Here is a 13,203-nt window from a genome sequence, read left to right on the forward strand (position 1 = left end):
CATTTCAAAGGATATTGACGTGTAACAAGTGTGCAGAAACACATCAGCTAAATGATTAATTAAAACTGCTTGCTCAGTGTTTCCAGCATCATCTGTTTTCACTCAGTTTCACTGTGGTTTGTCTGCCTCTTGTTTAAACCTTCACCCTTGACCATTTACCTATAATTAGCATGGTCAAAATTGAACATTTTGGTACAGAAAGACCTCTGGTTTTGATTAAAGGGGTTTATTTATTTCAAAGTAAGTGTGTGCTTGCTTTTATCTATATTGGAGATAATTTCTGCCACATAATAAAAAAATCGTGCTTTGGTCAATCTTAAATATGACATAAACGTCATAATTATGGCTTACTATGTAATAATTGACATAAAAGTCGTAATTATGACATAAAACGTCATAATTATATGAGATTAAAATTGAGAAATGATAAAAAAGTAATAATAGTCATTTATGAGATTAAAAAGTCATAATTGAGATACTGAGTCATAACTCATAACATCATAGGCTACTGAGTCATAATTATGATATTTAAAAAAAATCTAAATTGTAATGTCCTTTTGTCATAAATTCGACTTTTTATAGGCAGATTGGTCTTCCATATTTATCCATTCAGTTCAAGGGTGAAGCTACTGCGCATGCGCATCAAATTCAGTTCGTCAATTAAATTTGTCAAGTCCAAGTACGATTTCTTCTCGTTTTCCTTTCACGGGTTTTAGATTAATTACACCATAATTAGTTTGTAATACTGGTCAAAAGTTTGGAATGAGTACGATTTTCAAAAAATGTTTTTGAAAGAAGTCTCTTGCCCCTCAAGGCTGCATTTATGTGGTCAAAAATAGCATTTTCTGTAAAAGCATTCCTAAAGCTCAAACGGTAGCAATGCCAAGGTCATGTGTGTTGATTCCCAGTGAATGCATAAGTGATACCTTGAAAGCAAGTTTGTTTGAAAAAAAGAAAGAAAAAAAAGTAACATAACTAACTGCAAATGCTATTTCAGCTACACAGAAGCCACAGATGCAGGATGTGTGAAGAATTAAATGTTTGAAGCTTCTTCACCGGGTGTCTCAGGTAAGTGCAGAAGACTCATCATCATACATCATGAGCAAAGAAATGATACTTTGGTTGATCCACCAATACAAAAATTATACAAATTTTAATTATACTAATTTCTCATTAGCTAGCAAAATGTTTTGGATTTGCTAAGTGATTATAACTTTTTCCCTCCATGTCAGCAAGGTTCAATTGGTGTCCTAGTAATAAATTAAATTTTACTTGAAAAAAAAGAGAGATGAGCTTCATCTTACTGCTTCTGTGCAACAATAGAAATCACACAATAATCATTTCAAATAATGACACATTTTGAAGTATTTTAAAATAATTATTTATTTTAAATCACAATATTCAGGACATCATTCAGATCCTTTACTGCATGACAGGAAGACAAGTTATTTTATTTATGATTATTATAAGTGTTTTATATACAGTTTATCAGTGTGAATTTGTTGACTGTTGAAGTGAGAAGGGATAACATGGTAGAATGAGATATCAATGTAGTCATATTAGTAACTACACCACAACTTTGATATACACATCATTAATGTGATTTGTAATTTACACAAACAAAGAAAAACAATTTCGGGATTATTCCCACCCCACCTCACAAAAACTCAATACACTCAAAACTAAGCCTATTTGCGCAGTGCTTTTGGACACTTTGCTGCAGCAATTTTTAGTCTGAATTTCCCTTTTCACATATATACTTCAATTTGGAAGAGCAGTGGATGTCATTAAGCAAACTATCATATGCAATGTGCCCACAGTCCTCTCCTTCCTCTCCTTCCTCTCCCAAGTTGTGTTCAGTCCAATCATCTGGCTGCCCAGTTCTCCATTGTCTGCAAAAATATAATTAAAATTTGTTACTAACGGTACCCTTAAAAGTACTGTTACTTCGGCACCAAGTCAGCATTGCAATTTAAAAAAATGTGACGATACCAGCATTTCTGCCAATCACAGACATAGGCCTATCTGTTGAGCGTGTGAACACAATGGCCAATCAATTTTATGTTACAATGAGAACCGAATATTCTGTTCTCTATATTATATTCAACTCACGCTTTATCCATGGTGTAAGGAGTGTCATCCGCCCATCTCCATTCCCCTGTGTTCTGGTCTGTTAGACCGACCCAGTAGTCATGTGAGTTGGCGAAGTTGGTAACAAATTGCTAGGAAGGGGGATAAAAGTTAATCACTGAAAGACAGAATGGAAGGTAGGAAAAGGGTTTTTGTGTATGTGTATTACACACCCACTCCTTCTTAGAGCCGTCTTCTATTTTTAAGAGTAACGCGCCCTGCTCTTCGCAGTAATCTTTTGCTTCGGTCCAGTTCATTTTGTCATTAGAGAACAGGTAACAGCTGTTGCTGAATGGGATCCACTCAGTTTCAGGACAGCCAGGAAATAAGTCTATAAGAGAGAGAGAGAGAGAGAGAGAGAATGCATAATAATGTTGCAGTACTTAGTGTTTTACACAATAATGTTTTACTTAGTCATTCAACACATTTAATTAAAACATCAAAGTAAAATATATATATTTTTTTTTTCAAATGAGGACATGACCAATTATTGAAATCGATATAATTTTCATTCTGGTAAACCACCGCCATAAACAATATTTGGGCAGGACTAGTTTTCTCTGTGAGGTGGTATCATAAATTCTTGTTTAACTGTACGGATGTGATTTTAAGTATTTCAATATTTTTTTTTTTTTTTTTACACACCCTGAGTAAAAATTACAGAGCAAATTTTTTTTTGTCTCATGCAGATTAAATAAATGTAATCCTACCCAGATAATACTGAATATTATCCCCCCCCCAAAAAAATGCTTCTCCTCATTTACTTTGACCATCTTAAAATATCGTAATTAAAGTTAATATAATTCTTGTTGTGCTGCCTGATGCCCTTCATTATGACATATTTTGGTAAAATAACCTGCTATTCTGCTGCATAACAGCATTAAAACAGAAGCTACATATGTTTGAGCACAATATTGCATCTTGAATTTAGAGTTTACTCACTGGTAAATGATAGTTTATAAGAAAGAGCTCGAATAGATTTTTTCAGTTCCTCCAGGTCTGAGCTTGACGTGCCAACTTTAGTTGAATACAAAAGTCAGAAAAATACAACATATCAGCATGATTTCTTCTAATACAGGAAAAGCTTAATTCTGTATAACATCATATTTAAGATTTATTTATGAAACATTTATTAACATTTATATTTTAATTAGTATTTGTGTTTATATTAATTAGTATAATTTTAGGTCTTACTCGGGATAAGTCGTGTGCGTGAATAAAACCTTAGAGATGAAATCAAACTGTTCACTACAGAGGAAAGAAGAAGAGAAAGTTTTATCATGGGCCAATCAATATACAGCTTCAACTCCTTAATATGCAGTTTTAAATTTGAGGATTCAAAGCTGAAACATACGTCCAGCACTCACCCAGGTTTTGTAGTTTTTCCTCTTGTTTGGATGCGAGTGAACTCTGTGACAATCCGAGATCAGTAATCAAGGTCTCAATATTAGACAACTTCTTTTCATGCATTTCTTATTGATATAGAGTGAGAGGGACAAATAAGTAAATGATCAATGCACTTATAATATCTTAGAGTATTTGCAGTGTCATATATATATATATATACAGTACCAGTCAAAAGTTTGGACACATTACTATTTTTAACGTTTTTGAAAGAAGTCTCTTATGCTCATCAAGCCTGCAGTTAAAAAAAAAAAAGTAATATTATGAAATATTATTACAATTTAAAATAATGGTTCGCTTTTTTAATATACTTTAAAATGTAGTTTATTTTTGTGATGCAAAGCTGAATTTTCATCAGCAAGTACTCCAGTCTTTGGTGTCTTATGATCCTTCAGAAATCATTCTAATATGATGATTTATGATCAATGTTGGAAACAGTTGTGCTGCTTAATATTTTTTTTATAACCTGAGATACTTTTTTCAGGATTATTTGATGAATAAAAAGTTAAAAAGAACTGTATTTATTTAGAATAGAAATCTTTTGTAACAATATACACTACCGTTCAAAAGTTTGGGAACAATAACTATTTTTTTTTAAAGAAATTAGTACTTTAATTCAACAAAGATGTGTTAAATTGATAAAAGGTGATGGTAACGATTTATATTGTTAGAAATGTTTTTATTTTGAATAAATGGTGTTTTTATGAATAAATGCTGTTAACGTTTTACTCATCAATGAATCCTGAAAAAAAGTATTCCAAAAAAATATATTAAACAGCACAACTGTTTCCATCATTGATAATAACTGAGTATTAAATCATCATATTAGAATGATTTCTGAAGGATCATAAGACACCAAAGACTGGAGTACTTGCTGATGAAAATTCAGCTTTGCATCACAAAAATAAATTACATTTTAAAATATATTAAAAAAGAGAACCATTTTTTTAAATTGTAATAATATTTCATAATATTACTGTTTTTTTTTTTGTTTTTAACTGCAGGCTTGATGAGCATAAGAGACTTCTTTCAAAAACATTAAAAATAGTAATGTTTCCAAACTTTTGACTGGTACTGTATATATATTTACAGTTGCAACTTTGTTTATGATTCATTTGTTATCAAAAGATTATCATCCTTGCAATCTCTTACAAAATAAAACATCAGAGTTACGGCAGTCAAGACACTAACCTTTGGTCATTGTGTTAATTGAGCCAGACATATTCAAAGATGAACTCAGACTGGATACTAAGTTCTGCAGCTCAGAAACCTTCTTTTCTAAGTCATTATCTGTCAAAAACAATTATTAATTAAAAGTCCATTACCAAAACTGATCTGTGATGATGATGATGATGATGATGATGAAGAAGTTCTCACCTGAGATCTGAAACTCAGATTTGACTGAGGTTAGATCAGACGTATGGCTGTTAATCCAACTCTCCAGCATTGAGAACTTTCTTTCTTGATGCGAAACTTCAAAATAAACAGACAAACTTTTTCAGCTTCTCTGCAAATATTTTATATATTCATATTCTAATTCAAATAGTTTATTAAAGCTCAGAGCAAAGCAGTTCAGTTCATATCACAAATAGCAGTTTAGTAAATGTTGATCTTGAACAAAAAAAGTCCATGTTCACATTATTTGTCACACTAAAAACACAAAGATGTTGCAGTCCATATCCACACCAGTGCTAAATGAAAGCAGTCTAGTAGCAAAACACTAAAGACAGTATTTAATTAATAACTCACAGATGACAGAAGTCATGATGATGAAAAAAATCATGCAAACTGTTCCTAGAAGCACAAGGATGCCAGTTTGTCTGTGATTTGAGCGACCTGAATAAAACAGACAAAATCCTTAATAAATTTATATTGATTATATCACATATATAATGTCAAAATTTTATATTTTAATTTTGCAATGCCATGTTTTAATTCTTTTTGCTTTTTTCTCCAACTGAATGTGAAATTGTAAATCTTCCAAACCTCTCCAAAATGATTTCTTTGGTTCACATTCCATATCCATTTGAATGTATTCTTCAGAACAATCCATTTTCTATAAAGGACAATATAATGTGAGCAAATTTAAGTCACTTGCTGCTTATGGTTGAAATGAAAAACAACACCTCCTATTTATTAATCATTTATGTTTCTTAAAAAAATGTCACTTCCACATTCTGAGGAAGTGATATATAGGCAATTCCATGTGGGAAGATTATCTTTATTCTGTTACTCAGACACACACAGGAAAACTTTTAATGCTAAAAATTTACATGATAAAGATGATAAAGATGATAAAGATGTACATTTTCTTCATGATAAGTTTAATGACGCCTATGTCACTTTACAGCATGCAATTAGTTGATTTGCCAACATGCAATTTATTGGTAATTTTTAAATAATAGACGGTAGTTTTACAAGACTTCCCCCTCTCCCCACCCCCCAAAAAAGTGTCCCGTTCCATGGATCTAGGTTTTCATTTTGTCTCATTTAACTTGCTATTTGGTCTTTTTACTTGTGTGACTCTGTAAACGTCTTAATTCTTTCTAAAAGCTGTGGGGAATTTTCCTTTTTACCATTTAAAATAGCACTTCTAATAAAATCATTAAGCTGAGTGAGCAAAACACTGCATTTGTGCTGAGCTTGAACTTTCAAACATGTAAAAATATACTGAATTAGGGAAGCAAGAGTAATTCATATGTAAAACTTGATCTGTAACTGTTTCTAAGGATAATTTAATAAGAGTTGTACAATGTACAAATGAATTGATGCTATTAGGAGCATCAAGTTTGAGTCCACCCACAATAATCCTGTATCTTGCTTTCTGTATGATTTCTTTACAAAAGGAATGTTGTAAAGTAAATACAAGTTTAACGCCGCATTTGTGGGATGATGGTCAATTACTAAGTATTTGAATCATGAATCTGACCAACTAAAACTGTTAAAATAATTTACGTTAATGAAATAATATATAAAAAAAGCCTTTGTAAAGTAAATATTTCACTTAGAAGCCAAGACAATATTTCTAGTTTAAGTACTAAAATTAATCATTTATATATAATTTATAAATAAATGTATACTATTTAAAGAATCTAAACTGAAACTGAATTTCTGATTAAACAGATAAAAAAAATAAGAAAAAAATTAACCTGAAAAATGAATAACACAAACTAAAATTAAAACGGAGGACAAATATATTAAAAATTATTAATAAATACTATATGTATATAGTAATGATATAACACTCTTTCCCACTGGTGGCATTAATGTCCATAAATAGTCATTTTGATGGCACCTGTTGTAGGGCCCTATGATTTCCACAATGCGGAAAATGCTGATGATGTATAATGCTGGTCGTGAGAAAATCTTTTCAATGTGAAGATTGCAGAACTCCAGCTTACTTGTCTGTGTTTTCAGTTCACCCGCACTTCTTCAAAAGTGTAGAAAGTGCACGCGTGCGTATGGTTGCCAGATAAAGAAAAGAAAAGACCTGGGGCCGTATTCACAAAGAATTTTAAGGCTAAAAGTAGCTCCTAACTGGCGAATTTAGGAGCAACTCCTAAAAATAATGGGCGTCACTCGTAACTTTAGGACTCCTAATTTTTTTGACTAAGAGTAATTCACGAAGTATTTTAGCCCTAAAAGTAGCACCTACCCACTGCGCAATGTGACGTCGTAGTGACGTCATTTTCATGTAATTTTTGGACGTCCAAATTTGGTCCATTGAAGGGGTTGTTTTGTAACGCCAGGCGACGTCTTTTTTCGACGTCTTCCGCACGTCATTTTTCGACGTCTTCCGCACGTCATTTTTCGACGTCCATCCACAAAAGTTTGTTTACAATAAATCGCGCTCAGTGCTCTCAAACAAAACAGCGGTTTCTTACACACACACACACACACACACACACACACACACACACACACACACACACACACACACACACACACACACACACACACACACACACACACACACACACACACACACACACACACCTTGCTTTACCTGGGACTCGAACTCGTGATCATCTGCTCCACGTGCCAACGCTCTACTGTTTGAGCTACAGAGAGAGTGATATAATTTATGATTATCGCGTTTAGGCTAAAAATAGGTTCGGCGCTTGGATCACGAGCATCTTGCAGTACATTTAAAATATTTTAAATATAATATTTTAAATATTTTAAAAATTTATTACATTTTAAATATAGCGATTTGGAAACGTGGATGGAGCAGTGAATAGGTTCATTACACAGCAAAATGACACGACAAACTCGCGTTTTGGAAAAGAGCTCTTCATTTGTAAATTAAAAAAATTATAATAATCATGTAAATTTCCTGCACCTGTCATAGACGTCCAAAAAATTACCCAGTTCAGGTCCAATGTTGAACGTAAAAATGACGTCCAAGTTGGGTCATGGTTGGACGTCCAAATAGTGGACCTAGTTTGGACGTCGAAAAAAATCACCCAGTTCAAAGGTCCAATGTTGAACGTCAATATGACGTCCAAGTTGGGTCATGGTTGGACGTCCAAATAGTGGACCTAGTTTGGACGTCGAAAAAAATTACCCAGTTCAAAGGTCCAATGTTGAACGTCAATATGACGTCCAAGTTGGGTCATGGTTGGACGTCCAAATAGTGGACCTAGTTTGGACGTCAAAAAAAATTACCCAGTTCAAAGGTCCAATGTTGAACGTCTATATGACGTCCAAGTTGGGTCATGGTTGGACGTCCAAATAGTGGACCTAGTTTGGACGTCGAAAAAAATTACCCAGTTCAAAGGTCCAATGTTGAACGTCTATATGACGTCCAAGTTGGGTCATGGTTGGACGTCCAAATAGTGGACCTAGTTTGGACGTCGAAAAAAATTACCCAGTTCAAAGGTCCAATGTTGAACGTCTATATGACGTCCAAGTTGGGTCATGGTTGGACGTCCAAATAGTGGACCTAGTTTGGACGTCGAATAGATGTCCAGAATTGGTCATGGACCGACGGACCCAATATAGACATGATCTGCACGTCTATCCGACGTCCAATGTTTAGTGGGTAAGCCTGGGACAGCTTAAAAGAAGTCGAGAGGACTCCTAACTCACTAAGACCTATTCACAAACCGCTTTTTGTGGCATTTCACGTTGCGATGTTTTGAAATGCGTATGCGGCGGCTACAGGAGCTTCCAATCGCGAGGGAACAATTTAGCATTGTAGGCATAACTAGGGATGCAATAACGCCACCAACAACAACCAAAACTAGGCTACTCATTGCATGTAAACTAATTGTAACGTATCAAATTAAAATGTTCTTCTCTTTGCAAACGTAGGCAGAGGCATATAGTGACAGATTAATTCAATAATGTTGCAAAGATATTGCATCAATCCATATGTTTCATTAGGCTACTAGGCTATTTGTTTTGCCTTACTCTTTATTCATTTAGGCTATTTATTCAGTTATTCATCATCTTCCGTCCTTCGCACTACTTGTGTAGCGCACGCATTCTCAGACCTGTCACCTGTCACTCATCATCGTAGGGGAGGTGTTTGGAATCATTCCCGCGTTACAATCATCAGCCAATCAAGGTGGTCACTTCAGTCAAGCTCGTGCATGAGTAATGACGTCATCCATAGCAACGAAGACTCACTCTTAGTTTAGGAGTTGTCATTTTTCTTTACTAAGAGTAGGTCTGGAAGGCGTTGTGAATAACTTTTAAGAGAAAACTCCTAGCTAAAATCTTTTAGTGCGATTTAGGAGTATAATAGTGGTAAGATAAAATGCTTTGTGAATACAGCCCCAGGTAGAAAACGTGCTCTTTTAACTGAAAAGCTCTGACTGGGGTTTCAGTTATTGAAATCTGGCAACCGTAAGCATGAACGCTCGTAAAAACAGTCTGTAATGTGTTGTCTTCTCCTTTATTCGACAAAAATAAGTGGTTTTGGTCAAGTTGTGTTACTCTGTAAACGTCTTAATTCTTTCTGAAAACTGTGGGGAATTTTCATTTTTACCATTTAAAATAGCACTTCTAATAAAATCATTAAGCTGAGTGAGCAAAACACTGCATTTGTGCTGAGCTTGGACTTTCAAACATGTAAAAATATACTGAATTAGGGAAGCAAGAGTAATTCATATGTAAAACTTGATCTGTAACTGTTTCTAAGGATAATTTTATAAGAGTTGTACAATGTACAAATGAACAGAACCAATATGATTGTAATGAGGGGTCGGAAGCATGTGGATCCATTTGCAGATTCTCTTTAATAATCAAGATCAGGGTCAAACAGGCAGTGTTCAAACAACAGTGGCAGGAATATCAGAGGCAGAGCAGAAACAGAAATGATACCAGGCAAGAGTCAGGGCAGGCAGCAAAGCAGTCGAAGTTCCAGAGAGCAAGATCACATGGGCAGGCGGCAGAGAATCAACAGTAGTCTAACAACCCAAGATCATACACAGAAGGGTCACAGAATATCAAGATAAACACTTAGAAATGTCAGCCGGGGCAAACCAAGACCTCGCAGTGTGAGTGTGAATGCTGCTTAACCCTCTGGGCTTCTTCGTAAAATAGTCACACTTAGCTTCCTCCCGCCCGAAAACGGGCGAAGCCTTACAATTTTACTTTACTTTTTCCCAGGATAACCAATTAAATATATTTTTGTTCTATAATGTTTTCTGATTATTATTTAGAATTTTTAGAATTTTTTATGATACTTTGCATTAATTATATAATTTTTATGAGCTATTTTTTCCATTAGAATTAATATATATTTTTTTATTTTATTTTTTTTATTTTATTTTTCAATAAATGCAACATTTCACATCAAAATAGAGTGCAGGCCTAAAAAATTTTTTTTTTCAAGTGAGAAGAGCGCCATCTAGTGGCTTCAAAATGTATTAATTTGTGTCATGTCCTATAACCGCCTATAGGCGGCCTATAGCTTTTTTATTTATTTATTTGATTTATTCCCATTCGGAAAGAAAAAAAATTATTACTAAGCAACCACTGAATGGAACAGCACAAATTATTAGGATCTTAGGTTAGGATCTTAGGATCTCAGCTTTTTAATGCATCTAATTACATTTATTAACTCCTAACGAGTGCTGAGTAATCCCTCTAAAACCGAGTGTACCGCCAGCAGGCGCCACCTAGCTGCGAAAATATTCTTTACCATATTTTTTAAAAATCTTGCCTTGATTAACACAAAGTTGATGTCATTTGAAAGCTTAGAGTCTGAACTTTACAGTGAATGTATCCACTTTGAAATACTCTTAAGTATTGCTGAGTTATTTGCTGATAAATATAATTTCTTTTTTTTTCATAATCTATAAAATAATGTACTGCAATGTGTCAAAAACATCATACAGCTCATGAAACATTCTCAGATAATTGAAAATGGCACTTCATTTTTTACAGCATATTATTACAATTAAAATGAGCCCAAAATTAACATAATCTATTGCTTTTATGACAAGATATTATTCATGGAGAAAAAATTGCCCATGAGGGGGTGTCAAAGACTGTACAAAAAGGCTGTCTCTTTTCCAAATGCTGTAACTTTTGATTCCTTTATCCAAAAAATATATTTTTTTTTTATCCAGATGCAGCTAACATGTAGGGGGACTTCACTAAAAAAGAATTTTTTCTCCTACCTTATTTACTTCCTGAGTTATTCAATGACAAATAAGAAAGATATGCAAAATCATAATACAAATTATATATATATATATATATATTGTCTTTTATCCGCTGTTTCTTGGCAGGACAATGTCCAAATGTAATGTAATTTATATTTTCAAAAAATTTAAAAAGAGTTCTTTCAAACGATACCTACCTTTTGACTCTCCTTGCTATAGTTTTGGAGTTATTATGATTATATAATTTTTATATAGTTTGGGGCAAAATTAGCTGTTTCAGTCTTACCAGTTCATTTCTCTCTCTGTGTGTGTGTGTTTGTGTGTGTAGGTGTGTGTGTGTGGGGGGGGGTGTCTTATTTGCACTCTTGATATTTTAGAGTGTCACCCCTTTATTGCTGTACACTTTTTTTCAGCACAGTGGCTGATCTGTAGCTTGTACCACCAAAAGTTTCTCTGAGTTTTCCTATTTTTTTGTATTTCCCATTCATTTCCTATGTCGCCCGTTTTCGGGCGGGAGGAAGCTAAGTGTGACTTTTTTTTTTACGACCCTTTAACATATCAGAATCATCTCCTTGATTTTTTTTGTGTGTTCATATAGGTAATAAAACAAAAGTCACCAAGTTTCACCCCTATCCGATGAAGCAAAAAAAATTAAACAATTCGAAACGTTCAAGTTTTCGCCCGTTTTCGGGCGAAGAAGCCCAGCAGATAATGGAAAACACCTGTGCAGGTGATTAGTCTCTGTACACTCAAAAAAATGATTTTAGCTCTTTGTTCAATTTCATTAATTAAAATGAGCATATACAACACAACCCTTCATAGAAATGATTCCAGCTTAATTTCATTAAACGTAATCAATGTAATTTGTAAAAAATTTGGTTTACCAAATTTTTTTTAATTGAGTCAACATGAATATTTTTTGTTCGTCTTAACCGGATGTCACTCAAAAAAAGAATTTTGGCCTCTTGTTAAAATAATTAATTACAATAAGCAAAAGTAACACGATTGTTTAATATTGTCACAACTTAATTTAATTGTGTTCAATCAACCTAATTCATTTGTGTGAAAACTACATGAATCATTGTTGCTGACATCTAACTGGGCAGTGGATCTGTAGTTCCCAGCATGCTTTGCAAGGGACTGCATTAAGAGGGTCAATTTAGGGAAAAAGTGTTATTTTATGTGTTTTTCAGTAAATGGAAAGATGTTGTTAGTTAATGTTAGTGTTTAATGTTCAGTTATGTTAGAAACTTAGAGGACTTTCTGTAATGTTATTGAATTTTGTGGTTACCATTATGCAGAAGAGTGGCGACTGTGTTTAGGCTGTGGGCTCAGTATTATGCTAAATGTGCATTAAACCTTGTGCTCAGGCTGTGGGCACTCAGTACTGTATACACTGTGTAAACCTCGCTTACAGTCCTGCACAAGTAATAATTCAATTGAATAATAGTAGTGTCTATCATTAGAAGTGACCATAGAGTCAAATTAACAAAAATTATAATGTTGGTTATTTAAGGCAGAACAAAAACTAAATGTAGTTAACCTGACAAAACTTTATCTAGCAGGAATGACTAAATTAATTTAAATTCATACAACAAGATTACAACAAATTATTTCAAACTATTTCGATTTTGTTGGAAAAATGTAATTCAATTTCGTGGAAAACCTTTCCTTAATTTAATTAAGTTCGTTCAACAGATTATTTTTTTGAGTGTACGGGGTGCATACACTCAAAAAAATAATCTGTTGAACGAACTTAATTAAATTAAGGAAAGGTTTTCCACGAAATTGAATTACACTTTTCCAACAAAATCGAAATAGTTTGAAATAATTTGTTGTAATCTTGTTGTATGAATTTAAATTAATTTAGTCATTCCTGCTAGATAAAGTTTTGTCAGGTTAACTACATTTAGTTTTTGTCCTGCCTTAAATAACCAACATTATAATTTTTGTTAATTTGACTCTATGGTCACTTCTAATGATAGACACTACTAGTATTCAATTGAATTATTACTTGTGCAGGTCTGTAAGCGAGGTTTACACAGTGTAT

At 33.6% G+C, this 13,203-nt stretch overlaps 1 protein-coding gene across 1 annotated transcript; it reads right to left on the bottom strand.

The window, feature by feature from the left end:
- Positions 1-214: 214 nt before the first annotated feature.
- On the bottom strand, positions 215-5,642 carry LOC308690804 (C-type lectin domain family 10 member A-like). The gene is made up of 10 exons (XM_081365495.1): positions 5,521-5,642; positions 5,284-5,370; positions 4,912-5,007; positions 4,726-4,824; positions 3,498-3,602; positions 3,325-3,378; positions 3,073-3,147; positions 2,304-2,461; positions 2,113-2,222; positions 215-1,892 (listed from the first exon to the last, which is right to left on the bottom strand). The coding sequence occupies exons 1-10, from the start codon at positions 5,585-5,587 to the stop codon at positions 1,730-1,732; spliced, it is 1,014 nt and encodes a 337-aa protein (XP_081221621.1). The 5' UTR covers positions 5,588-5,642; the 3' UTR covers positions 215-1,729.
- Between the last annotated feature and the right edge of the window lie 7,561 nt (positions 5,643-13,203).

The sequence above is a fragment of the Scardinius erythrophthalmus genome, assembly GCF_964197995.2.
Source record: "Scardinius erythrophthalmus genome assembly, chromosome: 5".
In the NCBI taxonomy this organism is placed as follows: domain Eukaryota; kingdom Metazoa; phylum Chordata; class Actinopteri; order Cypriniformes; family Leuciscidae; genus Scardinius; species Scardinius erythrophthalmus.

What these genes read in the sequence shown, in the direction of transcription:
- LOC308690804 (XM_081365495.1), bottom strand. Translation starts at nt 5,587, where the DNA reads ATGGATTGTTCTGAAGAATACATTCAAATGGATATGGAATGTGAACCA. An exon ending in AAAGAAATCATTTTGGAGAG is followed by an intron (nt 5,371 to 5,520) that starts GTTTGGAAGATT and finishes TGTTTTATTCAG; the next exon opens with GTCGCTCAAATCACAGACAA. An exon ending in ACGGCTCTAAGAAGGAGTGG is followed by an intron (nt 2,223 to 2,303) that starts GTGTGTAATACA and finishes CCCCCTTCCTAG; the next exon opens with CAATTTGTTACCAACTTCGC.